The sequence below is a fragment of the Cajanus cajan genome, chromosome 7 (genome assembly GCF_000230855.2).
Source record: "Cajanus cajan strain Asha chromosome 7, NIPB_CcT2T_4, whole genome shotgun sequence".
Lineage (NCBI taxonomy): Eukaryota > Viridiplantae > Streptophyta > Magnoliopsida > Fabales > Fabaceae > Cajanus > Cajanus cajan.
The window spans coordinates 51,683,746-51,710,904 of NC_138523.1; the positions used below are offsets into that span (position 1 = coordinate 51,683,746).

Genomic DNA, 27,159 nt, shown 5'->3' on the forward strand with positions numbered 1-27,159 from the left:
AAAAAAAAAAAAACCAAATTCAGGACTATTCAGACTTGCATTTATGACTAGTACATGTTCAAATTGATATTTTTATTTTCATACTTTGTTTTTAACTTGGATTGGAGTGGTCTTGTTACTTGTCCTTAGACAGGCATGTTTGTTTTTTGTGAAATTGGGTCCAATATGCCAGTTCATAAAATAAAAAAATGTTATAGAATTAAAATATATATTAGCTGTCAAAATTGCAACAAAAAATATATTACAAAATATATTAAAATAAATTGTTAATATTGCTATAAAAAATATATAACGAATATAACATTGTCCTATTTTTTTTTAATTAGCACCGGCACCTAATTTTATGTGGATTAAAATATTTATTTGTAATTTTGAAGAAAATTATATATATATATATATATATATATATATATATATATAAGTCTACTTAGATTTGTTCTGTTCAATAACTAATGTTCTGCATTAAATTTCAACGATTCAATTATTGAATTTTAAAATTTTTATTGCATAGATTAAATTTATAAATTTTAAAAAAAATTAAAAATTATTTGATGCTTTCTTTCATTAATTTAAATCAATGTATAAAATAGTTTTATGATTATCTGCCAATTTAAATTAATGAAATGAAGTATTAAATAATTTTCAAATTTTTTAAAAATTTGCAGATTTGATTTATGTATTCAAAATTTTAAATTCAATAGTTAAATTCTTAAAATTTAATGTAAAATATAAGTTATTAAATTAAGTAAGTTTAAATAAATTTACTCTTGAAGTAAATGGATTAATATATATATATATATATATATATATATATATATATATATATATTTTAAGGAGTTTGGTTTTTTCATTAAGCTCACAATCTTGATTAGTATTTAACGGTGTGCATCTTAGTTCATAATATATATGTTTGTATTTTTCTTTGTAATGGTGATGGTAGTCATCCTGTTTGACAAAAATAAAAACATAGTTATTTTATACATAGAGAGATTTTTTTTGAACTTTCAACGGAAACAAGTATAATTTTGATATAAAAAATACACCAACAGCTTATGTTTGAATGAATGAATATCAATAGATACATAAAGTTTGATTAATCTCTTCAAATATGTCGAGTAAAATTAACTTTCTAATTCTATGTATTCAAAAACAGTTCTGCCATATCAACAATTACAATATTTTAGAAAAAAAAATAGTTTTAACTTATTTAGTAAAAAATACACATATCATAACATAATTTTATTTTGTTATGAACTTAAAAATGAAATGTATTAAATTAATTTTGTTGACTGCTAAGAGAATTAGAAGATATGACAAATGAAATTAAAAAAAAATGATACGTTAAGTGGTTCTAACTTCTTGTTAACTTATTCTCTAGAAAAAAATCTAGAGAGTGTTATAATATTTAATAAGGTAGATTTTAATTTTCTTATTTGGGTACATAAATTAAAAGATGCATTAAAAAAAATGAGAAAAGGTGCCATGTCATCATTCTAAAACACCACGATTCCCTAAATACAAGACGCAGCGAGATGTGACGTTGCAGGCAGAGGCAGGTATAAAACCCAACGCTTCGTCTCTAACGTCCACCTCTCCCATTTCTCTATTTTCAGAGCTCAAGAAAAGGGAAGGAAAAAAATAACCCCCAAATTATTAAAACTCTCAATTTTATTTTTATTTACATTTTCCTACATTTTCATTCGCAGTTGCAACTCCATTTTCTCCTTCTCACTGTTACTTTGAGTTTTTTCTTTCTCCAATTTTTTGATTTTTATTTTCAAAAAGAGTGAATGGCGGCTGCGATTCCCACACCCATGACTCAGTCTGTGGCGGCGGCGGCTCAGGTGACGGCTCCGGCGGCCGCATTGGGCGGAGGATCATTTGTCAATGCGTCGCTGTACGTCGGCGATCTCGAGGGTAACGTAAACGAGGGACAGCTTTATGATCTGTTCAGCCAGGTGGCTCAGATTGTTTCAATTAGGGTTTGCAGAGATCAAGCCAAGCGATCCTCTCTTGGTTACGCTTATGTCAACTTCTCTAACGCTCAGGACGGTTCGTGTTCTTCTGAATTTGATTTTGGTTTTTGTTAATTGCAAATTGGTGTGAATTATTTTGATCTTTATTGATATTTGATGTTCATCACTCGTTGCTTTGGGGTTTTTGGTTGAGTGAATGAGTTTTTCCATCATTGTTATTATTATTATAAAAGAGAGAACCATCACTTTAAAAAAAATAACAAAGTAGGATTGTGGGGATTTGCTGAACTGATACTATTGGAATCGACAACATTTCAGTGAATTTCGTTTTCATGCGCGGGGTTGAGTGGTAGAAAGACAAGTGTTTGGCGGAGGCTGATTTTTTGCACCTTGTATATGATGATATTCATTAATTAGATATGTGTGTTCCAAGCTATGAAGCAGAACACTTTTCATTATGCATCCACTTACAAAAATATATTTTTCATTGGCCTGAACTGACACTTTTATATGATTCGGATTTCGGACACTGTCAGACAATTCATCTTAAAATGTAATATAAAATTATAAAAAAATGCATTTCGGCATGTCTTCGTGATGCTCATTACACAAGATTATACTTATTGATTATCTTTTGTTATGTTACTTGTATTTGTTATTTGATTTCATTTCATACACTACTGAGTTATGGAGTCGGTGTTTGACTGCTTGTGTTGGAGTTGCTATTTCATAGGTTTCAAGATTCATTTCATAAGTGTAACTGATAGTGAATTCAGAATGAAAAAATTTAATCATGAAAGATAATTTGGTCCTTGATTATAGTTATATTGATGTGAGAAGTTTGGCTGTTTGGGGTAGTTTGCAGGAGATTTTGACCTCCCTTAGTTGAAATCTCTATGCTGTCATTTTACAGAGGAAAAAATGTTTAATATTTGGAATTTGATTGTTTGTTTTCATTTTTTATCCTGTTGTCTCACTGATTTTGGTACTTTTATGAATTATGACAGCTGCCAATGCAATGGAACTTCTGAACTTCACTCCTCTGAATGGAAAACCGATTCGAATTATGTTTTCTCAACGTGATCCAAGCATTCGGAAAAGTGGATTTGGCAATGTGTTCATTAAGAATCTGGATACATCAATTGATAACAAGGCATTACATGACACTTTTGCTGCCTTTGGTAATGTACTTTCTTGTAAAGTGGCTGTTGATGGCAGTGGCCAGTCAAAAGGGCATGGTTTTGTTCAGTTTGACAATGAGGAGGCTGCCCAGAATGCAATCAAACAGTTGAATGGAATGCTTATAAATGATAAACAAGTCTATGTTGGACTCTTTATGCGGCGCCAGGAAAGGGCTCATGCAAATGGGTCACCAAAATTCACTAATGTATATGTGAAAAATTTTACTGAAACATATACCGATGAAGACCTGAAGAAGCTATTTGGCCCCTATGGTACAATAACCAGTGCAACAGTTATGAGAGATGTGAATGGGAACTCTAAATGTTTTGGTTTTGTGAATTTCCAGAGTCCAGATGCAGCTGCTGCTGCTGTTGAGAGGTTAAATGGAACTACTATCAATGATGACAAGGTTTTATATGTGGGGAGAGCTCAGAGGAAAGCAGAAAGAGAGGCTGAGTTGAAAGCCAAAATTGAGCAGGAAAGAATTAGTAGATATGAAAAACTACAAGGTGCTAATTTGTACTTGAAAAATCTTGATGACAGCTTCGGTGATGAGAAGTTGAAGGATCTATTTTCAGAGTTTGGAACTATAACATCTTGCAAGGTATGTGAAAAATATTCATATTATGTGTCTCTCATTGTGTGCACGGACAAGTGAACTGTATTGTTGTTTTAGTGTACTTCATGCATCTTATTAGCTTTTTATTTGTTGAGGGAATTCTTATATATTGAAATATATTAGGTAATGATTGATTCAAATGGGCATAGCAAGGGGTCTGGTTTTGTGGCTTTTTCTACTCCCGAGGAAGCAAGTAAAGCTGTAAGTCATAATTTTTTCTTATTTACAAAAAGGTATGTATGATTATTTCTTATTGGATGCATGAGCTTTTTATCATCTTTTATTCAGTTGAATGAAATGAATGGAAAGTTGATTGGACGAAAGCCCCTTTATGTTGCTGTGGCCCAACGCAAAGAAGAGAGGAAGGCTCACTTACAGGTGACACTTTTCTTCAATTCATTGTTACTTGTTCTTATATGATTTCCTGAGTGCTTCCCTATTAAGTGAATGTCACTTGTCATTAACCTGATTTTCTTTAATCGCATTTGTTGAAATATTCATCTGTGCTTTTATGATTTATATATGTGCTTCTCTATAGCATTTTTGTTGATTTTCTGGGTTATTAGAGTTTTTCTATTTTGTGATATCTGTCCAACTCCTTTTTGTGGATAAAATTCTGGCATATTATATCACCCTCCACAAAAATACTATTTTCTTTTTATAATTTTCAAGCATACAAATTAGAAATATGGTTGCTAAATTGTGTTTTGAAGTTCTTTAAACTTGATTGGTGGTGTAACAAGTTAACTTTTCTTTTTGTAGGCTCAGTTTGCTCAAATCCGACCACATGGTGGAATGGCACCTCTACCTGCCGGAATTCCTGTGTATCATCCAGGGGCACCAAGGCTTGCTCCTCAACAGGTGTATTTTGGTCAAGGCACACCTGGCTTCATACCACCACAGCCTGCTGGATATTCTTTCCAGCAACAAATCTTGCCAGGAATGCGGCCTGGTGTCGCCCCCAATTTCATTATGCCTTATCATCTTCAAAGACAGGGGCAGCCTGGACAGAGAACCGGTGTTAGGCGGAATGGAAATATACAACAGGTGCAACAAAACCAGGTAATTATTATTTCATAAGTCTTAAGACTATAATCTTAAGATTTGATTTAAAAGATTTATTTAAATATAGTCTTCATTTTTTTTTTGACGGCTGAAAATTTTTTATTTTGTTAAGCACATGCTACATCGTAATTCCAACCAAGGGTTCAGATACATGTCCAATGGTCGAAATAGCATGGATCCATCTTTAGTTTCTCACAGTCTCATGGGTCCAATGATGCCTATACCCTTCGATGGATCTGGAGTTGCATCAACTCCTAATGATAATCATCAGCGTCCTGGAGCATTGTCTACCACACTTGCCTCAGCTCTGGCATCTGCTACTCCAGAAAATCAGCGCTTGGTACATAAAAATTATTATGTTTTACATCTAACTTTTTCTGTCTCACAATAGTTATTATTTTAAATTATACTGTTTGTAATGTTCAAAGTATGTCCATGTTACTTCTTTCCCTTCGGTAGGGACAAACATAAAATGAGTTTGAAAATTTAAAGGACAAATCGGACACAATTTAAATCTAAAGACTAAATTGAGAGTTGAAGTACTTTATTAGAGGACAACTTGCATTTTACTAATTTCTTGTTTGTCTTGGAAGGAATAGGTTTACAATAACAGAAGCACGTTGTTTAATTTATAATTTGTTATGATGACACTAATAAATTTATAATGATCATATTATATGAGAAATTTATTATTTGGCTTATGTTGTTCAAATTAACAGATGTTGGGTGAACATCTATATCCCCTTGTGGATAGTCTCACACCAAACCAATATACAGCAAAGGTGACAGGGATGTTGCTGGAAATGGACCAGTCAGAGGTAATCAATCTTATTGAGTCTCCGGAGGACCTGAAGATAAAGGTGTCGGAGGCAATGCAGGTTCTGCGTGAGGCTGCATCTGGTTCTGAAGTTGGTGATCAACTAGGCTCGATGTCGTTGAATGATTGAAGCAATCTTAGTGGTAGAGTTAGATATTTGAACCGCTTTTATTTTTGGACTTAACGAGCTAGTACTTTCTGGGGTCTTCTGCAATTTTGATTTTCATCAAGATCACATTTTCTCTTTGCGGGATTGTTGATTTAAGAGATGATATGGAGGGATTCAAGAATTTGTTTTGGTAGACATTTTCATTTTAGCATTTTCAGACTTTCTTATGATTATATTTTATTTAGGACTGAGTTTGCGGTAGAGGATTTGGTATATTAGCCTTGGAAACAATTTTGGTTTATTAGACATTTGAAATGGGTTCAAGTTTGAGGTAGACACATCTTTTCCTTTAATTTCTTGTTTAGTTTATTTTCTGTTTGTGCTCCAATTTTGGGTTGGGGAAATCCAACTAAGGTCGATGAGTTCTCGATGCCTGCGGTGATGAACAGAACCTGCAACCCAGGTTTATGGTACTACTATCATTATATTTGCAAAGCAATAATTTATACGGACTTGCCATTAGCTATTAACATGCAGTGTTCGTCTTAATATTTCTAATTGTAATCAAATCTTACTTTTTATATTAAGTAAATAAAGATACGTGGTAAATTTCTAAGAAATTTTAACCACTTTAAAAGAGTTAAATGCTATATAAATTAGTTTTTTTCTTAATAAGAAATTTATTTATTTGCAATTTAATAGGATGAATATATTAGTTAGTTGACAATTGCCTGGATTGAATTATATGAACATTAAATGCTGAAACAATATAAATTGTTATTTTTATTGATTAAATTTATTATTTCAAAATGTTTAATTGAATTTTTATATATTTGAAACGATGCCATTTATGCTTATTTACTTTAAGAAATATTTCAAGAGCTTTACCTAACCGTTCGAACTTTACACAATTTGGATTAAAAAAATATTTTTGAAAAACTAATTTCGTGTCATATGCCATACTTTCGTACCAAATTATTTAGTTTAAAAATAATGGTTGAAATTTGTTATTATTAAAAATACAGCGATTCAAATTTTAAGTGTTAAGGTAAATTTTACTGTGTATCTAAAAGTTAACTATATTTTTAAAGGTTAAAAATATTTTAAAAGTTAAATATATTTTTAATCTCTATAAAATAAGTGAAGTTTTTTTTCTTTCCGTAAACTTGTAACAAAAACAAAATCTTTTGTTTTCATCTTTAAAATAGTATGAAACCATCGATTTTAATATCTATTCTCATGTTTCACTGAATACTTATGTGTTCGACAACCAATTTTAATATCTATTATCAAATAAAATTTATACGTTCTATTTGTTTATCTTAATTTTTAAAATGAATATTAGTTATCTAATTAACAAAAATAATTTTTAAAGATAAAAATAGAAATTTTAAATTTTAAAAGATGAAAATTATTTTTTATAAAAACTATTTTTTTTTGTTTTATCAAGACAAAAACAATTTTTAAAATTTAAGAAAGATAAAAATTAAAAATAAATAAAGCATTACTACATTAATAGTAAGTCCCTGAATTTTGGAAAATTTTAAGTCTCTAAACTAAAAATTATAATAAAGTAATTGATCTTATATAATATCTAAAATTAACTCTCTAGTCTAGAGTTAGTAAAATTGTCATATATCGTTATTTTTTCGGTGATTTCAAATTGCCACAAATTAACTCTATAGACCTAATTGCAAATATTGTAGAAAATTAAATATCTAATAACAAATTTATTTAGTTAAAAATCCAATAAAAAAATTCTTAAAAAATATAGATTCATTAAATCAAAAATAAATTACATGACTAAATCAATTTTATAAGGATTAGAAGTATAAACTTTACATTTCTCAAAAAATAAAAGCATATTATATTATACTTTTAAAAAAATTACATCCATTCAAGCAACAAATTTTTTAACAATACAAATTAAATCCTACACTTTGCAAAAGAAAAAAAAATCTCAATAATTATTTTTCATTCGTAGAAATTGAATTCAACCTAGAGAGAATTCATAATAACTAGTACACACAATTCAATTTGAGTTAGATTTCCTTCGTGTAAATGATACACAATTAATAAAGTAGAGCGACATAGTTGACATTTCATTTTATCAAAATAGTATGGTTTGAATTAGTTCTTTAAGTATTAACTCTTTTACTTCTTAAAAAAATATTATACTATAACTCTCTTTTAGGAAAGGTTATTGGAAATGTAAAAAAAAAAAAAGAAAGAAAGAAAGAAAGAAGGAAGTGTTAATAAAAATTCTTAAAATTTTAAAGAGTGTTATTTAAATAAAATAAAATAAATAGATAATGTAGAATGTAGATGAGTCTTCATCTTTATAGAAAACAAAAGGAGGAAATAAAAATTGAAATTAGATTACTATAAATAGCGATGAATGGAGATAGGACGTAAGACGTTGTAATATTAAAAAAAAACCCTATTCTACTGATTGGTCGCAATCCATAAACCCTTTTCATTCTATTAACCATGCACTCCCATATCGAGACAATCCTCTGGAACCAGGACCAAATTTCCCGCCGTGTCTCCGAGCTCGCCGCTGCAATCTCCGCCGACTTCAGCGGCCTTTCTCCGGCGCCCGTGGTTGTCGGCGTGGCCACCGGCGCTTTCCTCTTCCTGGCCGACCTCGCTCGCCAAATCGACCTCCCCATCGCCGTTGACTTCCTACGCGCCGAATCCTACGGCTCCGGAACCCACTCCAATGCCGCTCCCACCATTTCCTTCGATTTGAAGCTCGACATCAGAGCCCGCCACGTCATCGTGGTATTCCCCCTTTTGCAACACTGTTCCTCTAACTATTTCACTGCACTTTTAATTAGGTTTTGTTTTCAATTGCTTCATTGATTTCTGGTAATTAGGTTGAAGATATTGTCGACACTGGACATACCTTGTCTAAAGTGATTGAGCACTTGAGATCGAAAGGAGCGTCCTCTGTTTCTGTCTGCGCTTTCCTTGATAAACCTTCTAGGAGAAAAGTTAACTTTCAGCTGGTTGGTGAAGGCAAATTCTACCGGGGATTTGAGGTATGGTACTCTCAGTTTAGGGTTTGTTTCTGCATAGCACTACATGCCATATCAGATAATTCCATGTCTCATACGTGTTGCACTTAAACACAATGTCTGAGGTTAAGTGATTCTAATTTTTCTCTTGAACTAAAATTAGCTCATGTGCCTGAACCTTTTTAAAAAACTGAGGTGCATAACTTACTTTTAACATATGAAACGAGTTTGATTTTCAGCTATATGGAATGGAAATATGATTGAAACTAGTTGAGTACTCGCGTGGTTAATGTATCAATGTCTAATTAATCTCTGGGGCGGAATTGTGGAAGTGTATTACTATTATATTTATAGATAATTAGATATGTTGCAGTTATGATAATTTTAGTTTTCAAATTTTTTGCTTTAGCTGGTTCTTTATTCATAGATAGTTTTTGGCATGAATCTGAATTGTATGCAGTTCAGCAAATTATGGTACTGACATGAAGTGCCAAGCGGTATGGGTTGGCAGTGTTGATATTTGCTCTGATTGTGTTTACGTATGTTTGGTATGCAGTGTCCAGACTATTTTGTTGTAGGTTATGGATTGGATTTTGCCGAACTGTATAGAAATTTGCCTTACATTGGTGTCTTGAAGCCTGAACTTTACAAGTGATCTTATATTTCTTAGTGAGCACTTGTCACACATGGAACCTTAGAGCGTTAAACATAGTTTTGCAAGTTTTTCTGCCACACACTTTTCCGATTACCACTTGATTCGCGGAAAGAACCAAGAATAGCAGATAGAAACTAGAAGAAAATGAATAACATGGCTATCATTGAATAAATTGTTTCATAGCGTTGCAGTTTCATTTTCACAGTTGTCTTATTTAAGTAAGGTGACAGTGTTACTTGGACAAACTCTTAACTCTAAGAGAGAATATTGCAAATATTTGTATTGAAGAAATACGTAGGACTTTGATGTGATCCAAGACCCGTGTATGCTTTGCATTGTCTTTTATTCCTTTTATTTATCGCTAAATTTCTGTTTTTTTCCCTTTTCTTTTTAAATGCGTGACATGTGGTTCTTTGGCCCTGTCTGTTCAAAAGAGGGGAGGGAGAATATTTTGATTAGAGATTTTTTTTTTCTTTTTGTTAAGAGGAAATAGTCTAATATTTTTTTTGTTAAAAGGGAGGAAGATTTTAAAAATTAATGCGTCTTAATATTCTTATAATTTTAGATTTCAAAACATAGTTATAAATATGGAATATTTTATATAATACACTAAAATGTTTTAATTCTTTCCCTTCTCCCTCATTCTAATTTTTCCAACTAAACACTACGTAGTTGTGTTTGTTCAAGAATGAGGATAAATGATGCTTACTTAATTATTGCGGATGAAAGATATACCAAATAATTCAAATGACCTTTGAGTGAATAATAAAGTTATTAAGTGTTGAGATAGTTGAATAGGTTATACAAGGTTGCATTTCAAGACGCGATAATATATGGAGAGGCTATTGTTTTACATTTCTACTACTGTTTGGAAAACCTTAATAAATTGATTAAATTACATTTTTACTCTTCTACTTTTACTTATTTATAATTTTCATTCTTCTATTTTAGAATAAAATGTTTTGTCTTTCTGATTTTAAAAATACAAAATTTAAATTTTGTTGTTAATTTGATATTTATTATTTGTTAAATTTTAACATTAATTCAGGAATTAGATAACTACTTAAATAATGATATTTACTTCCATGACATTTAAAGTAAAGATATTTAGTCCATGTTTATTTTTATAAAGACTAAAAAGTAAAATTTATAAAACTATAAATAATAATAAAAAAAGGTTTATGAATCAATATAAGGACTGAAAAGAGGGAAAAAAAATAGTATGTACGATGACTAAAATGGATCATTCTTAATTATAGGGGCTAAAAGAATAAATAATCTTTTTATTTCTTTCACTTCAAAGTGATTTTTAAGTTAACGCTAAACATAAGAACTTTATAATAAAAAGTAGTTTTGTTAAATTTCATCATTTTTAGCTTAAAAATTCATTTTACGTTACAAGGTATTTGATTTTTTTTCACTTAAAATTATATAAAATTAGCTTATTTCATTCAATAAAAAATATATTTATAAAATAAAAAATATCATGTAAAACAAATATTGAATGTTTAATTTTTTTAAATAATACTTTTAAGAACTGAAAAATCATTTAGGCAAAATTTAATAATATTAAATTACATTAAAATATATTAAAAAATATTACGTATTTCAGAACAGTTAATTAAATAATCAAAACGTTATGCGGTTATATATAACCTTTTTTCAAAAATTTCTAATCAGTGATCAAAAGAAATGGAAAAAACTAATATTAAAAAACTTATAAGAGGAAAAATAACTGACTAGAGATTTTAGAGAGCCAAAATAACAAAATAAAATAAAGTATAAGAGTTTTTGAGCATGCAAAATAAAAGAAAATAAAAAAAATGCATATAAATAACAAAAACTCAAATGAAATTCTAACCAAAAAGACTCAGCTTAAAATCCTTGAATTAACTTTTCCAAAAGCTCATTTTTTTTTTCTTATTATTTTTCACAAATAATAAGCTACTTATTTTTTAAAAGGTTTTTATACAAATGTGTTTGACCCAACTTTTACCGATAAGTAAAAATTAAGGTACAAATATGTTGGACCAAACAGACTCTTAATATTCTGTTCTTCCATAATATGAGATTTGAGTCCCACATTGGAAGTATAAGATTCCAACCCTACACTGAAATCTTAAGTGGCTTGATTATTCCCCCCTTAACAGCTTGGGTTGTTTATCATCAGCATTCAGCCCACTCAACCGAATCAATCTGAATGAGAAGCAAGGGCACTATTATCAACAACTGTCAAACATCATGTTTCTTAGAGACCAAGCAAGTGCTTAATTTAAACAATCAAACCCCTTAACAAAGAAATAAAATTTGCAACATGCAGAGACAAACAGAACATGTAGCACAATGTGAAGCTGAAAGTGTTGGGGCATGGGGTATTACAACTCTACTAGACAAGTTGTTATACTATGGAAGAACATAAATCTAAGAAAAATTGTGTTCCATCTTGATGTGAATCTAGCGGGATAAACTATGTAAATATTATCATCATATTGGGGAAAGATGGCAGCTGGCTTCCCATTCCTGATGAATCAAACGTCATTCAGAGTAGTCTTGTTATAGTGAAAATTAAATTTCAATAAAGGTACAATATTGGCTGAAACTAGTCCTGCTAAATGCTCTTGGATCTGATTCCCATACATGTTCACATGTTTGTTCCCTTTAGCCCTTTGACAGGACCAGATAAATTCAGGATAGAACAGTAATACAACAGCAATCCGTCAAAAATTCCTTTTCACTCAAATTATGGCAACTGAGGTTGGAGTCTAACATAATTTGAATAAATGCTAAGATCTTTAGCATCAATCAAGGATTAGAATATTTTAGGCTCAATTTTTTTTTTACTGTTGTCCCTGAAATTTTAGTAGCATACAGAACTTGAAATCATGTGACCCAAATTTTAGAAGCATCATTCATGAGTCAAGACACAACCAAGAGTTTCTCAAAAAAAAAATAAAAATGAGACACCATAACCAAAAACAATAGACGAGACAAGACAAATAGTGCAGTGAATGTTAAATACAGTAAAAACGGCTGATTGATTATTGTAGGATTCATATTAAAATTATTTACATAAATAGGGTTGTTTTGAAATTATTTACATCTTTGAAATTGTTTATTATAATGTCGCTATAGATCATGGCGACATTAATGTCATATATATATATATATATATATATATATATATATTTGAAAACAACTTGAATTTAGTCGTGTAGAAGTTGCAACTGGTGGTAACGAATTAAGTAGTGTCGTTACCGACTATTTCAACTTCTCAAATAGCTCATTTTTTAAAACATTTAAAAATATTTTTTTAAAATATATTTATTTTAAGAGTTGATCATTTAAAGTATTTTAATAATTTACAAGAAAATAAGATTTTAAAAAATAATCCAGAATAATTCAGTCAACAAAAAATAAATTAATATTATTTTATAAAATAAATATAAATAAAAACAATTAACATTAAAAAATTATTTTTATAAAGAAAAACTTCAAAAAAAAAAACTAGGAAAAAAACTCTGAAAAAAAGCCGATGAAAAATGAAAAAAAAAAGTGAGTCATAGAAGAAAAAAAAAGGTGAAAAAAATGAAAAATAAAATAAAATAAAATATGTAAAAAATGCAAAAGAAAAAAAACAAGTGAAGGAAAAAATGTAAAAAAAAACACAAAAAAATGGTTAAAATAAATCTGAAAATTTAAAAAAAATGCAAAATAAAAAAAATAAGTGAAGGAAAAAAATGTTAAAAAAAAAATGAATTACAAAATAAAAAAAAGTGAAAAAATGTTGTTAAAATAAATCTGAAAAAAAAAGATGTCACTATAGTTTGTAGCAACTTCACAGAAATAAAATTATTTAATTATTTTTTAAATTTATTTTCGTCAAATTATATTATCTTCATTTTTTAAAACATAAATTAATATTTAAATTTTTTAATATGTTTACATATTATATAAATTAAATTTTAAAAATTAAATGTGTCGCTAGGGAAGATAGCGACTTTATGTTTAATATATTAATTAATATTTAAAAAATAATTTTATTTATTTAATAATTTATGATATTTTCTATTTTACAGTTAATAAAAAAAATTTAATTACTTTATTATATTTATATTTACAGATATATATATATATTATAATTATATTTCATATATTAAATAATTCAATTCAAAAATAAATTTATTTTTTCTTTATTTTTTAACAATTTATGTTAATCTTAAAAATGATTAAATAAATTTAATTTTTTTAAAAAATATTATATGCTAAAAATTTAAATAAATTAATTTTTTTTAAAATTAATTAATTACTATTGTTATAGTCTGTAACAACTTTATTTAATTATTTTTTTAAAAAAAAAATATGCGCTATAACGTGTAACAACTTCGTAGAAATAACGACTTTAGTTGAAACATTACCGGCTATGAAAACTTTTACGGCATCACTTTCATGGCTTCTAAAAAAAAATATTACACGTGGAGCGACACTATAGTAAACTATTCCAAAAGTGTAAATAGTTTCAAAATAACACTATTTATATAATTAATTTTAAAAAGAACCCTAAAATAGTCCTAAAGGTGTAAATAATTTCAAATCAACACCATTTACATAATTAGTTTTAAAAAGAACCCTAAAATAGTCAATAAGCCAATAAAAACATGTATTCTTCCCGTGGTGAAATTCACAATATGGACAGGTCCATCCTTAGAACTAGAAAGAGTAAGAGTTGAAGTTGAAATTTTTGTCAAGCATGTTAACCCCTCAGCAGGATGTGGATGTCCTAGAAAGCAAATTCTAGCAGGTTATCAAAAACAAAAAGAAGAAACAAGAAAAATAAAATAGATCATATGAAAGTAAAATTATTATACATCAATTTTTTGTGAAGCTATCATGACATTATGTACATCAAGTTTTACCTCATGAATATTGTCCCTATTTGATATTGAGAAAAGAGATAAAAGGATACATGTGAAGATGCTTTCAATTGATTTTAAATTTTGCTCAAAAATTGCATTCCATATTTTTTATTTTCTGTGAAAATTCCAGAATATGTTTTGAAAAATAAAATCACCATAATGAGTTGTAAGAACAAAGGCAATTTAGATCGGAGCTATGAATAATTGACAAAATGCTTTACCAAGGAATAGAAAACAAACACAACAAACGCATTCATAAATACACAGAATTGAAGTTTCAAGAAAAACAACTACATGAAAATAGGTATCATTTTTCTATAATAGATGGGTACACCGATACTGGGATGGAATGTATGACTAGTTTCCTGGTCGACAGAAACAGGTATTTTCAGTTTTTAAGGCTTCTTACACAATATTGAAGTTTTGGTATTAATAATTGCGTAGCCTGTGATTTATGAACAGCAAATACACTATAAACAGCTATTTACATACCCCGCACAACCTGAATGTTTTCTACATTTTTTGGATTCCACATTCTCATGGTCGCATAGTTAGAACCAGTATAAATTATTTTCAATAAGGTACCCAGTGAAAGAAAAAGGAAGAGTGTAAAAACACGCAACACAAGTAACAACCTTTAACAAATGAAAAAATGCTCCAAGACGAAGAGAAACTACTAACATTCCATTAGGAGTAAAATCACTACGGGTTACACAACCACCATGACAAATAAACGTATTAAGGGAGTGTTATCACCTTAGAGTGTCTCCTCTTGGATATCACCTGGGACACTGAAGGATTTCACAGAAACCAATTTAGTAATTATGTTAAACAGAAAAGGCAAGAAAATTAAGGGTGCATTTGGTTTGATTTGTTTACATTTCTGTGAAAAAAGGCAGGATTAAAATATCAAAATATATAAGAAGGATATAAAAACCATGGGAACTCCAAAATTAAAAGGTAATGATTAGTAGTCAGCTTCAATGATAAATCCCGAGTATATAGTTGCATTTCCCTAAAACTACCAAGGGATTTTTTTATCTTTCCCCACAAATTAGGGATTGAACAGTGAATACATTTCGTCTCTTTCAAGTATAGACAATACCCATACAACTGAGATGCATCATAAAAGATCTTTCAAGTATAGACAATACCCATACAACTGAGATGCATCATAAAAGATATCTAAATTAGAAGGCGATTAAAATTGGATAACATTAGTTCAATAATGAACACAATCAATATAAAAGCACCCCATATTCTGTTATTCAAATTAACAGAGTGCCCAAAAATTCTGAAACAAACAGCATCTCATAGTAGCACAGCAGGATGGAATCCACAAATGTGATTTTATAATTGTGGTGAAACCAAACTTTCAAGGAAAATATGCATATTAAACCCAAGTTCACCCCTAGTGCTGAGATAATCCAACCTACTATCATTCGAATTATACAGAACTAATTTGGCAGAAGTAGTTTTCAGGAGAACAACACCATTTTCTGAGATGCACAAGGGCTCAAACAAGGGATACCCTGCACTAATCTCACGCCCAATGTGAGGGACCATCATCAATTTAGTCCAAGAATCTTGAGCTCCGTACTCCTTCATCAGCCACACAATCCAATGAGCACTCTTAGAGTCAAAGAAACAAACACAGATAGAGTTGCACAAGACATGTAGCACAGGACTGCAAATCTTCTCATCTTCCTCATCAGGCAGAACCATTTCACTGTATGTCTCATTCGCCATATCAAGGGAAAGAATCACCCATTGATCATCACTTACACCTCCCTTAGCTATCCAATTAAGAGTGCCACTCACAAATTTTCCTTGCATCCTAGTGGGATCACACGGGAAAGTCTGAATCACAGTACAAGAATTTGAACCAAAGGAATATATTTTGGTTAGAGTTTCATGAACATCTTCCACAACTGCTAGCAACTTGTACTTGTGATTCACATGGTCATAGCCAAAACCATGGTAAGTAATAATCACATCAGGGAAAACACCTATTGACAATCTTTTGGATTTCAATCCGGTAGAAGGGTTCCACAATTTGAAATAACCTTGATAAATCTCAAACAAACATAATAAGCCATTGCAAGAACCTACAATGTGGTACTTGAGACTCATCTGCAAGATCTGTGGTTCAGCACCAGTTGATGGGTTTTGGAACAAAGACTGCACAGAGAAAGATACAATTTTGCAGGGCTTAGAGGAGGTGGAAGAGACCAATCGTTGGTGGGTCATGTTTGGATCAGCAATTGAGGTGCAAAGGTGGTCATTCGCGAATTGGGGATCAGAGATTAGGGCATTCCATGATTTGCAGACACACTTGAATTGCAAAAGGGATCTCACCGGAACCCTAAGTAGGATCTTCAATATCAGTTCATCAGGTAAGACCGGCAATGAAGGGGATTCATCGCCGGTTGGAGAAACAACCTCAGACATCCTGAGAAATGAGCATCAGTTGAGTAGAAACACTGCTGTCAAAATGGTCTTGATAACGCATATCCTATTAGAGCTTTGGTGGTGAGAAGGAAATTGATATAAAAAGAAAAAATATTTTTAGACAACTCATCTTATTAAATATTTATGTAGAGAGATAAACATACAAAAAATATAGGTTAAATTATACTTTTGGTTCCCTATAATATTCGATCAACGATTTAGTTTCCAACTTTCAATTTTGCAATTTTAGTCGCTCAATTTTATAAAATCTACAATTTTGCTTTCACTGCTAAATATTTATTTGTTCACCGATATAATTGTAACATTGACCATGACTTAACATTAAACAGATGATATGACAATTAATATTTAATAATATTTAGGTTAAATTGTATTTTTATTCCCATTTATATCATTTTCATCTCTTTTTACAAATTTTATGAGATAAAAATAAGAATAAAAGGACAATTTAACTTGAATATTATTAAATAACAATTTTGGTAACATTTCCCAATATCATGTCATGGTCAACGTAACAATTTTAACGAGCAATAAATAAACATTTAGCAATGGGACCACAATTGCAAATTTAATAAAATTGGAAAACAAAAATCGTGAATTGAATATTATAAGCAAACCAAAGGTACAATTTAGCCAAAAATATAAATGTTATTTTAACTTCAAGAATAAATATTTATTTTATATGGCTATAATTTATAAATAAATAGATATTCAAATATTAAATTATATTATAGTTAAAATTTATAACAAATGAATATTTTACCATATAAATTAAATTTAAGATTTAAAATAAGCAATTTATATAGTAAAACAAGATAACTTTAATTATTGATGATTTTTAAAAATATTGAAATTGAATTTAAAAAATTGAAAGATATAAGAAGTTGGCAAAAAAAATCATAAAAACGTTCTTATTAAAGAAACGGCTAAAAACGTTTTTGTTGAAGAATAGTCTCTACAAACTCTCATATAACTATTCTAATATATATATGAGGAGGGTTCAAACAACACCGGTGTAACTTTTACTAAGTGTTACACCGCTCAATAACTTTATATTAAATGTGAATTTTGTAAACCAACCGTTAGATTGAAAGTTCATATCTATTAGATCATATATATCAAATTTTATATTAATCTAAGATGATTTGATACTTCATTCTCGTAAAACAAAATTGACATAATATATACATTTCAAAATATACTAAAATATGAACACTTTGATTACCTTCAAGTTGTTGTTTTTTAACAAAATTTGACATATATGATCTAAGAGATATGAACTTTCAATCTAACGGTTGGATTTACAAAATTCACATTTAATATAAAGTTATTGAGCGGTGTAACACTTAGTAAAAGTTACACCGATGTCGTTTGAACCCTCCTCTATATATATATATATATATTTATACACATCTAGGGATATAATAAGATGAGACGAGAGATAAAAATAAAAAATGAGATGTCCAAAAATCATTGAACTAAAAGGAATCTATTATAAGCTATGATGATGTGCTGCATAGTTGTTGTGTTTGGTAAAACTAATTTATAAGCTAGCTAGAAGTTTATAAGCCAAAAGCTTAAAAGTTACCTGAAATAAGGCTTGTTTGAATAAACTTATTTAGAAATACTTTCAGAAGAAAAAATAGGAAAGATAAATAAAATAAGTTTTTTCATAAGTTAAAACTAACATATGCATATGTAAAAATAAGTTTTAGGAGAAGCTATATGAAATACCTTCTACAAATTAGCTTATACATAAGTTAATTTTAACTTTAGAGAAACTTATTTCTTTTTTTCTTCCTATTTTTGTTCCTACTAGAAATACTTCTAAAAAAATTTATCCAAACAGGCCCTTAATTGAAAGTGAATGGTAAGTTTAGCTAATAAGCTAGCTAATTAATGTAAAATGATATATTTATTTATTTGATTATGAGAGTAAGAGAATGACGATAAAAAAGGGTAAAGTCAAAATTCAAGTATATTAATGAAGATTAAAAAAAAAAAAAAAAACTAACATATAAAGTATAAGCTACTTCAATTAACTCGTGAAAATAAACTATAAGTTTCAAAAATAAGCTTTAGTCCCAAACAAGTTTATTTTGGTCAAACTAACTTATAAGCTAATAAAAAACATACAAAATTCTCAATTACCTTACTAAACACACTCAGTATCCCACTTGTGTGTCCATGTGACCTCCACACCTTATCTGCAAGAATTGTTAGATTTCCATCTCTATTAAGAGCATGAAAACACACATGATGAAAATAAATCTTGTCATTGTAATCAACGCATCTGTCTATAATACAGCTTCAAATAAAGCAAACTCTAGCAAGTTACGAAAAACAAAAAGAAAAACAAGATCTGCGTATGAAACAATTATTATACATCAATTTTTTGTGAAGCGGTCATGACATTATATACATCGAGTTTTACCTCATGAATGTTGTCCCTATTTGATATTGAGAAAAGAGATAAAAGATGCATGTGAAGATGCTTTCAATTGATTTTAAATTTTGCTTAAATTGCAACCCATATTTTTTTTTCCTGTGAAAATTCCAGAATATGTTTTTGAAAAATAAAATCACTATAATGAGTTGTAAGAACAAAGGCAATTTAAATCAGAGCTATGAATAATTGACAAAATGCATAAACAAGGAATAGAAAGCAAATACCAAAAACACATTCATATATACACACAATTGAAGCTTCTAGAAAAACAACTACGTAAAAGAACGAGTAATGAATAGTCTTCCAGGAGAAGCAAATAGATATCATTTTTCTAAAATAAATGGGTACACCAATACTGCTGGGATGGAATGTATGACTAGTTTCCTGGTAGCTTCTAGCACATAATATTTTAGTTTTAGTATTATAGCTTCTTACACATAATATTAGATTCCACATTCTCAAGGTTCCGTTGTTAGAACCAGCACAAATTATTTTCTGTAAGGTACCCAGTAAAAGGAAAGGGAAGAGTGTAAATATATGTAACACAAATGACAACATTTGACAAATAAAAAAAATGCCCCAAGACGAAGAGAAACTACTATCATTAGGAGTAAAATCACCACAGGTTACACAACCACCATGACAAATAAATGTATTAAGCCGGCATTTTCACCTGAGAGTGTGTCCTCCTGGATATCACCTGAGACACTAAAAGATTTCATGGAAACTAATTTAGTAATTATGTAAAACAGAAAGGGAATGAAAATTAAGGGGGCATTTGGTTTGGTTGGTTTACATTTCTGAAAAATCCTGGGAAAAAGTAGCACGGCAGGAATAAAATATCAAACAATATAAGAAGGAAATAGAAAAGCTTAGGAACTCCATAATTAATAGGTAATGATTGGTTGTCAGCGTCAATGGCAAATACTGAGTATATGGTTACATTCCCTAAAACCAACAAGTGAATTTTTCATCTTTGACCTCGAATTAAGGATTGAATGGTGAATACTTTTAGTCATTTTCAAGTACTAGCCAATAGCCATACAACTGAGAGGTATCATAACTTTTTTTCCGTTACCTTGTGAAAGCTATAAGATCAGGAATCAGGGTTTTACATCCATAACCCAAAACAAAAAGAAGATCCATGACTTCAAGCCACCTTTTTATCCTGTGTTACGTGTGGAGATGAAAAGCTTTTCAACACAACTCAAACAAAATTGAAGAAATTCTTCTCAGATGATCATCATCCACACTCAATCATAGATACCTTGCAATAGAAGATTGTTCTTAAAAAAATTTACCCTAATAAACTCAAAAGATAAACATCCAAAGTAGGTATTTGCTCCATTACCATCATGTTGTCCAAATTCAAAAGTATAGTGGATCATTGCATACCACTATTATTAAAGTGATCAAATCATTTTACAAATGAATAACAAAACATCTGTCATGCCTCTTTGTAAACTAGTATTAATACCAATTCGAAATAAAAAGTAAGAGTTCATATTTCTAAATTAATTCTGGGCACCAATGTCATTGAAACCTTTGATATTGATGGGCTGGAAAAATCAGATTCAAAAAATACTTTTTCCAAACTCCCTTTGTTTTGGAGATTAAAAGTATTGAACAAAATCTGATTTTCCAAACAAAATAGCTGTAACATTGTGAATTTGAAACGAGGAAAAATTACAGAGACAAATAGTTCACTATTGCAGCACTAAGATTGCTTTATTTTTCAATGTTTATGCATGTAAAAACACAACTCATATAATGCAAATGTCTTCCAAGTCAAGATAGCATAATACATTTTCTGAACAGAATAGAAAGAACGCTATAATATTAATTGAATTCTTAAGAAAAAGTGCTTTTCAATTTAATCATCACTAGTATATAACAATATATGAGATGGTACAGTAAGGTTTCACCTAAAGAACTCGTACCAAAGACACCCCATATTTTGTTATTCAAATTAACACAGTGCCCAAAAATTCTGAAACAAACAGTAATCTTCCTTTAATCAGATCTCATAGAAGCACAACAGGATGGAATCCACAAATGCGGTTTTAACATTGTGGGGAAACCAAACTTTCAAGGTAAATATGCATATTAAACCCAAGTTCGCCCCTAATCCTAAGATAATCAAACCTACCATCATTCAGATTATACAGAACTAATTTGGCATATGTGTTTTTCATGAGAACAACACCATCTTCTAAAATGCACAAGGGCTCAGATGAGGGATACATTGCACTAGTCTCACGCCCAATGCAAGGGACCATCATCAATTTAATCCAAGAATCATGAACCCCATACTCCTTCATCAACCACACAATCCAATGAGCACTCTTAGAGTCAAAAAAACAAACACAAAGACAGTTACGCAAGACCTGTAGCCCAGGACTAAGAATCTTCTCAGCATCCCCATCAAGCAGCAACATTTTACTGTATGTCTCGGTTGCCAAATCAAGGGAAAGAATCACCCATTGATCATCACTTACACCTCCTTTAGCTATCCAATTAAGAGTACCACTCACAAATTTTCCTTGCATCCTGGTGGGTTCACACGGGAAATTCTGAAGCACAGTACACGAATTTGAACCAAAGGAATATAATTTGGTGAGGGTTTCATGAACATCTTCCACAACTGCTAGCAACTTGTACTTGTGATTCACGTGATCATAGCCAAAACCATGGTAAGTAATAATCACATCAGGGTAAACACCGATTGACAATCTTTTGGATTTCAACCTGGTAGAAGGATTCCACAGTCTGAAATAACCCTGATAAACATCAAACAAACACAATAAGCCATTGTAGGAACCTACAATGTGGTACTTGTGACTCATCCTCAAGGTAAGTGGTTTAGCACGGGATGATGGATTTTGGAACAGCGACTGCAAGGAGAAAGATACGATTTTGCGGGGGTCGCCGAAGGTGGAAGAGACCAATCGGTGGTGGGTCATGTTTGGATCAGCGATTGAGGTGGAAAGGTGGTCGTTAGCGAATTGGGGATTGGAGATTAGGGTTCTCCATGATTTGCAGACGCACCTGAATTGCAGAAGGGATCTCACCGGAACCCTATGAAGGATCTCCAATATGAGTTCATCAGGCAATGAAGGCGATTCATCCATCTTGAGAATGAGAATCGAGCATCAAACTATTGTCAAAGTGGTGGTCTCTGCAATTGCAACCATATCCTACAAGAGTTGTGACAGACAGTGAGAAAGAAATAAAAAATAAAAAGGATAAATATTTTTAGACTTTTTTCTTCTTCTTCAAACTAGCACTAGGTCTAGCATCGATTAAATTACTGCTACTCTGATTTTAATCGATTATTTTAAGGTGAAAATTTGTCGAAGATTGAATACTATTTAAAAAAATATAATGACTTTAAAATTTTTTAAATATTTTTAGGATACAAATTTTGTAATTTATATTTTAAAAATTTTCTTTATAAAATTTGAAAATATTATATCAATTTTTGATATTTTTAAAAATAAAATGAATTTTTACAAAAAAAAATAATAAGATTTAAATAAACAAATAAAATTAATACGATTTTTTATTTTAATAAATTATTCATTATAGTCCCAAGTTCTCTTAATTGCTTTTTCATATATCTAAAACTATATTAACTTTTAACAAAAAAAAAATATACTAACTCGTCAGACATTTTTAAGAGGAGTCCAAATTTACCGAGAAGAGTATACCGTCTCAATGTTTTTTCGAGAGGTTCTGGTAGAGTACCAATCACCTCTAATAGATCATGTAATAGTCAAACATAAAGACACTAACCCTATAATTAAGTTAGAATAGTCAAATATAAAGTCTTTAATTCTATAACAACTAGGTTAAACCAAGATATTTTCTAGATGGGAACAATATTTTGTTTATATATATATATATATATATATATATATATATATATATATATATATATATATATATATATATATATATATATATATATATATATATATATATATATATATATATATATATATATATATATATATATATACACGTGATATTCAAGTTTAAACATGTGTTTTGAAAAAAAATTATTTAAATATTTATATTTGTATATATAACTTAGCAACTTAGATATATAATTTTAAGTAGTATTATGCTAAATATTTACTATATAAATAAAAATAATAAATTAACTTTTATATATTTTGCATAAAAATATTTTTAGGAATTATAATAGACAAATGCTTTTAAGAATTTTTGTTAACCTTTTATCTAATTCTTTTTTTTAATTACAATTAATGTATTAAGGAGACATATTATTATCAAATTATTCATTATAAATAGAAGTTGAATTACAATAATCATATTATTATAAGAGTATGGTAAAATTAAGTTCGACGAGAGATTTGATGTTTTTAAGTTGATATAAACAAATATTTTTTTAAAATTTTAATTCTTATACATATATTATTACATGTATATTTAGGAATTATTTTTCCTAAGCTAGATAATTCTTTATGTTTTTTATTACTTAATTAATTACTGTATTTTTCTTATACAGTGACTTGCCAAATTATACTACAATATTTTTCTTAAAAACATGCAAAATCAAATATAATTGGACTACTTTTATCTTTTTTTACAAATATTTTTAAAAATGTTTATCTATACATATTTTAAAGACATATAATTATTATTTTTTATTCATAAAAATTATAACGAGGATATACAAAAACTTTTAAGACTTTGTTATTGATATTTCTCTAAGGACATGTAGTTGAATTGTCATTTGTTTCGATAGAAGCTACAATAGAAACCTTTTATTTTTTAATTAGTTCAATAAGCTGGATGATGTCCTTACCAGGCCACTTGTTCCATCTCCTTAATTTATTCCTTTGTCTTCAAGCTGGGAGTAATGAGTAATTCATTGGGTTAATTAAGTAGTGCTGCACATACAATATGAATCAATTTTGTTGCCGAACATACTATTAGATTTAGGGTTGTATACCGTATGGTGGCCGAAATGCCCGAATACCCGAGATCGTTGACCGTATAGTGGCCGAAACGCCCGAATTCCCGAGATCGTTGATTATGCCGAGTACCCGAACCCGCCGACCACCCCTACATGGGGTGAAGCGGGTCGGCGGAGTCGGCCGAGTCTGTCGACATCATCTAGATGGTTACGGAGAGATTAATTAATATAATGCACAGGATTAAACCCCTAATTTTCCGGGGCCCAGTCCCTAATTGCAGCCCAATAAGAACCACTATAAATAGGACCTCAACGAGGTACGTAATTAATTCTGAACTACCGCATTTATTACGCCGAGCACTAACTTGAGCGTCGGAGTGTCTTTGCAGGCACACCCCCTTCGAACTACCCGGATTGGAACAAGAAAACAGAGACCGAAGACCCGACCCGTCACAACGAAGATAATTGAAGTGTGTATCCTCAAACAGCAACTCAACCGGTTCCTAATCCCGATAGCAACCCCGTCATGACCAACCAAGAACGCTACTCATATGGAATGCCTCAAACCGAACCTGAACCTGTGATACAAGAGGTCCGGCCGAACACTAACCGAGACCAACCTGACCTCCAAGATGACTTGCGTGCTTTACGAGAAGAAATGGCCGCTATCCGAAGGCAGAGAGAGGCCGACGCCAGGGAGTTGGCCGAACTGCGACGACAAAATGCCGAACTCCGAGGTCTTAACCAAACAAATGTGTCGTCAACCCCTACTCTCCAAGAGGAGTCGGCATATCACGCCCCGACTGACCATGTGACCCGAACTCCCGTCAGCTCATTGATAGCCAACAAGGCCGATACCACCACTCACTCCCTAAGGCACCCCTTTTCCCGAAGAATAATGGAGGCAACCCTGTTAGACCATTGGAAAAGCATGCCGATCGAGAAGTACGACGGATCATCCGACCCCGAGGAACATTTAAACGTTTTCCTGACCCAGGCAACCCTGTCCACTCAGGACGACTCGGCTTTGTGCCGAATATTCCCCACATCACTAAAAGGAAGAGCTTTGAGTTGGTTCACGAGACTGCCGAGTGCCTCCATTGACTCGTTTGGTGAGTTGTCATCCCAGTTCACCTTGCAGTTCGCAACAAGTAAGCCGTACAAGACGACCTCATTAGCCTTAGCCGGGGTTCGTCAGGAAAAGAAAGAAAGCCTAAGAAGCTTCATGGACCGATTCAACAAAATTGTAATGGAGATTGGTGATCTTAATCTTGCCGTGGCGTTGGATCGGCTGAGCACGGCCCTCAGGCCGGGACCATTCGTGAACAGTTTGTGCAAAAAACCACCCGTTGATATGAATGACCTCCGACGAAGAGCTGAGAAGTATATGCAAATGGAGGAACTGGCGGAGACCCGAAACCAGGCCAGGGCCGAAGAGGGTTACGGCCGAAAAGAGCCAGGCCGAGAGCCCCTGAAAAAGGCGAATGCCGAGGCCCCGACCACTCGACCACCGAGAGGACCACATTACACCGCCTACACCCCTCTGAATACGAGCAGGGTCAAGGTGATGGAGCAGGCCCTCGCTTCCGAAATCCTTGCGATGCCGAAAAGGGCAAACACTCCCCCGAGAGCCGATAAGGCGAAAGCGTGCCGGTTCCACCGAAACAGAGGACACTCGACCGAAGAATGCTCAGCATTAAAAGATAAACTCGAGGACCTCATCAAACAGGGCCACCTATCAAGCTTCATCACCCCCCAGGACCACCAGTTGAGGGGGGGTAACCGCCACCACTCACGTGAAGCACCCCCACCCAGAGACCGACGCCGCCAATCCCGGTCAAATGAAAGGAGAGACCAGTCAAGACATTCTCGAGAAGACGATGACCGACCAAGAAAGATAATAAATACAATAGCCGGGGGCTTCGCCGGGGGAGGATCTACCTCTTCGGCGAGGAAAAGACACCTCCGGGCAATGCGGTCGGTAAATAGTGTGAACCAGCCAAGAGTGCCCAGGATGCCACCCATAACTTTCTCCGACCGAGATTTTCCGGGGGGTTGATCCTGTTCAGGACGACCCCATGGTGATTTCCGTCGAAGTACGCAACTGCATCGTAAAGAAAACTTTGGTTGATCAGGGGAGCTCGGCCGACATATTGTACTGGAATACATTTGTACAGCTCGGAATTCCTGAGGAGAGCCTAGAGCCGTACCAAGAGCCACTGGTAGGCTTCTCAGGCGAAAGGGTGATGACGAGAGGGTGCATCGACCTGTATACCCGATTCGGGTTCGATCAAAAGCCTTCCCAAGAAATCAAGATCCGGTACATCGTGGTGCACGCAAACACGTCGTATAACATCCTACTAGGTCGGCCCTCCATTAACGCCCTCGGGGCGATTGTCTCGACCCCCCACTTGTGCATGAAGTTTCCGTCGAGAGATGGACAAGTGATAACCGTACATGCCGATCAAAAAACGGCACGAGAATGTTATCTCTCCAGTCTCAAGGTACGGCCAATGTCCGACTCCCCAAGGACGAAGGGTGTGAATGTAGTAGGGCAGCAGACGACGGAAGACATCGAACTCGATCCTCGGTTAGGCGAAGAAGAACGAATCGAGCCAACCGAGGACCTCAGACCTTTTCAACTAGGCAAAACACCCGAACAAAGCACAAATATGGGATCTCAGTTGAGCGAAGCCGACTCAAGACGAGTCAAGTGCGTTGTGAGGGATAACCGAGACCTATTTGCATGGAGGGCATCAGATATGCCAGGGATAGACCCCAAGTTCCTATGCCACCGGTTAGCCGTTTGCCGAGACGCGCGACCCGTCGCGCAAAAGAAAAGAAAGATGGGGGAGGAGAAGCGAAAAGCTGCGGACGCCGAGGTGAAGAAGTTGTTAGAGGCTAAGTTCATAAGGGAAGTCAGGTACACGACTTGGC

General features: G+C 32.0%; 4 protein-coding genes across 5 annotated transcripts; 2 read left to right on the forward strand and 2 right to left on the reverse strand.

Annotated features, from left to right (window-relative positions):
• Positions 1 to 1,547: 1,547 nt before the first annotated feature.
• Positions 1,548 to 6,102, forward strand: PAB3 (poly(A) binding protein 3). The gene is made up of 7 exons (XM_020376114.3): positions 1,548 to 2,052; positions 2,984 to 3,762; positions 3,901 to 3,978; positions 4,066 to 4,155; positions 4,540 to 4,839; positions 4,955 to 5,182; positions 5,562 to 6,102. Exons 1-7 carry the CDS (start codon positions 1,791 to 1,793, stop codon positions 5,787 to 5,789), a joined length of 1,965 nt encoding a protein of 654 aa, XP_020231703.1. The 5' UTR covers positions 1,548 to 1,790; the 3' UTR covers positions 5,790 to 6,102.
• Positions 6,103 to 8,177: 2,075 nt separating this feature from the next.
• Positions 8,178 to 9,759, forward strand: HGPT (Hypoxanthine-guanine phosphoribosyltransferase). Its single transcript, XM_020376102.3, has 3 exons — positions 8,178 to 8,552; positions 8,648 to 8,812; positions 9,345 to 9,759. Exons 1-3 carry the CDS (start codon positions 8,259 to 8,261, stop codon positions 9,441 to 9,443), a joined length of 558 nt encoding a protein of 185 aa, XP_020231691.1. The 5' UTR covers positions 8,178 to 8,258; the 3' UTR covers positions 9,444 to 9,759.
• A 5,787-nt stretch (positions 9,760 to 15,546) lies between these two features.
• On the reverse strand, positions 15,547 to 20,964 carry LOC109812164 (F-box/kelch-repeat protein At3g23880). Of its 2 annotated transcripts, none has more exons than XM_020376061.3 (2): positions 18,980 to 20,964; positions 15,547 to 16,808 (listed from the first exon to the last, which is right to left on the reverse strand). In XM_020376061.3, exon 2 carries the CDS (start codon positions 16,805 to 16,807, stop codon positions 15,707 to 15,709), a length of 1,101 nt encoding a protein of 366 aa, XP_020231650.1. In that variant the 5' UTR covers position 16,808; positions 18,980 to 20,964; the 3' UTR covers positions 15,547 to 15,706. The 2 variants fall into 2 exon arrangements, with proteins under 2 accessions (XP_020231650.1, XP_020231649.1); XM_020376060.3 differs by having other exon boundaries at positions 15,547 to 16,880.
• Positions 20,965 to 21,340: 376 nt separating this feature from the next.
• On the reverse strand, positions 21,341 to 22,408 carry LOC109812165 (F-box/kelch-repeat protein At3g23880). Its single transcript, XM_020376062.3, has one exon. The coding sequence runs from the start codon at positions 22,406 to 22,408 to the stop codon at positions 21,341 to 21,343; it is 1,068 nt and encodes a 355-aa protein (XP_020231651.1).
• Positions 22,409 to 27,159: the final 4,751 nt, after the last annotated feature.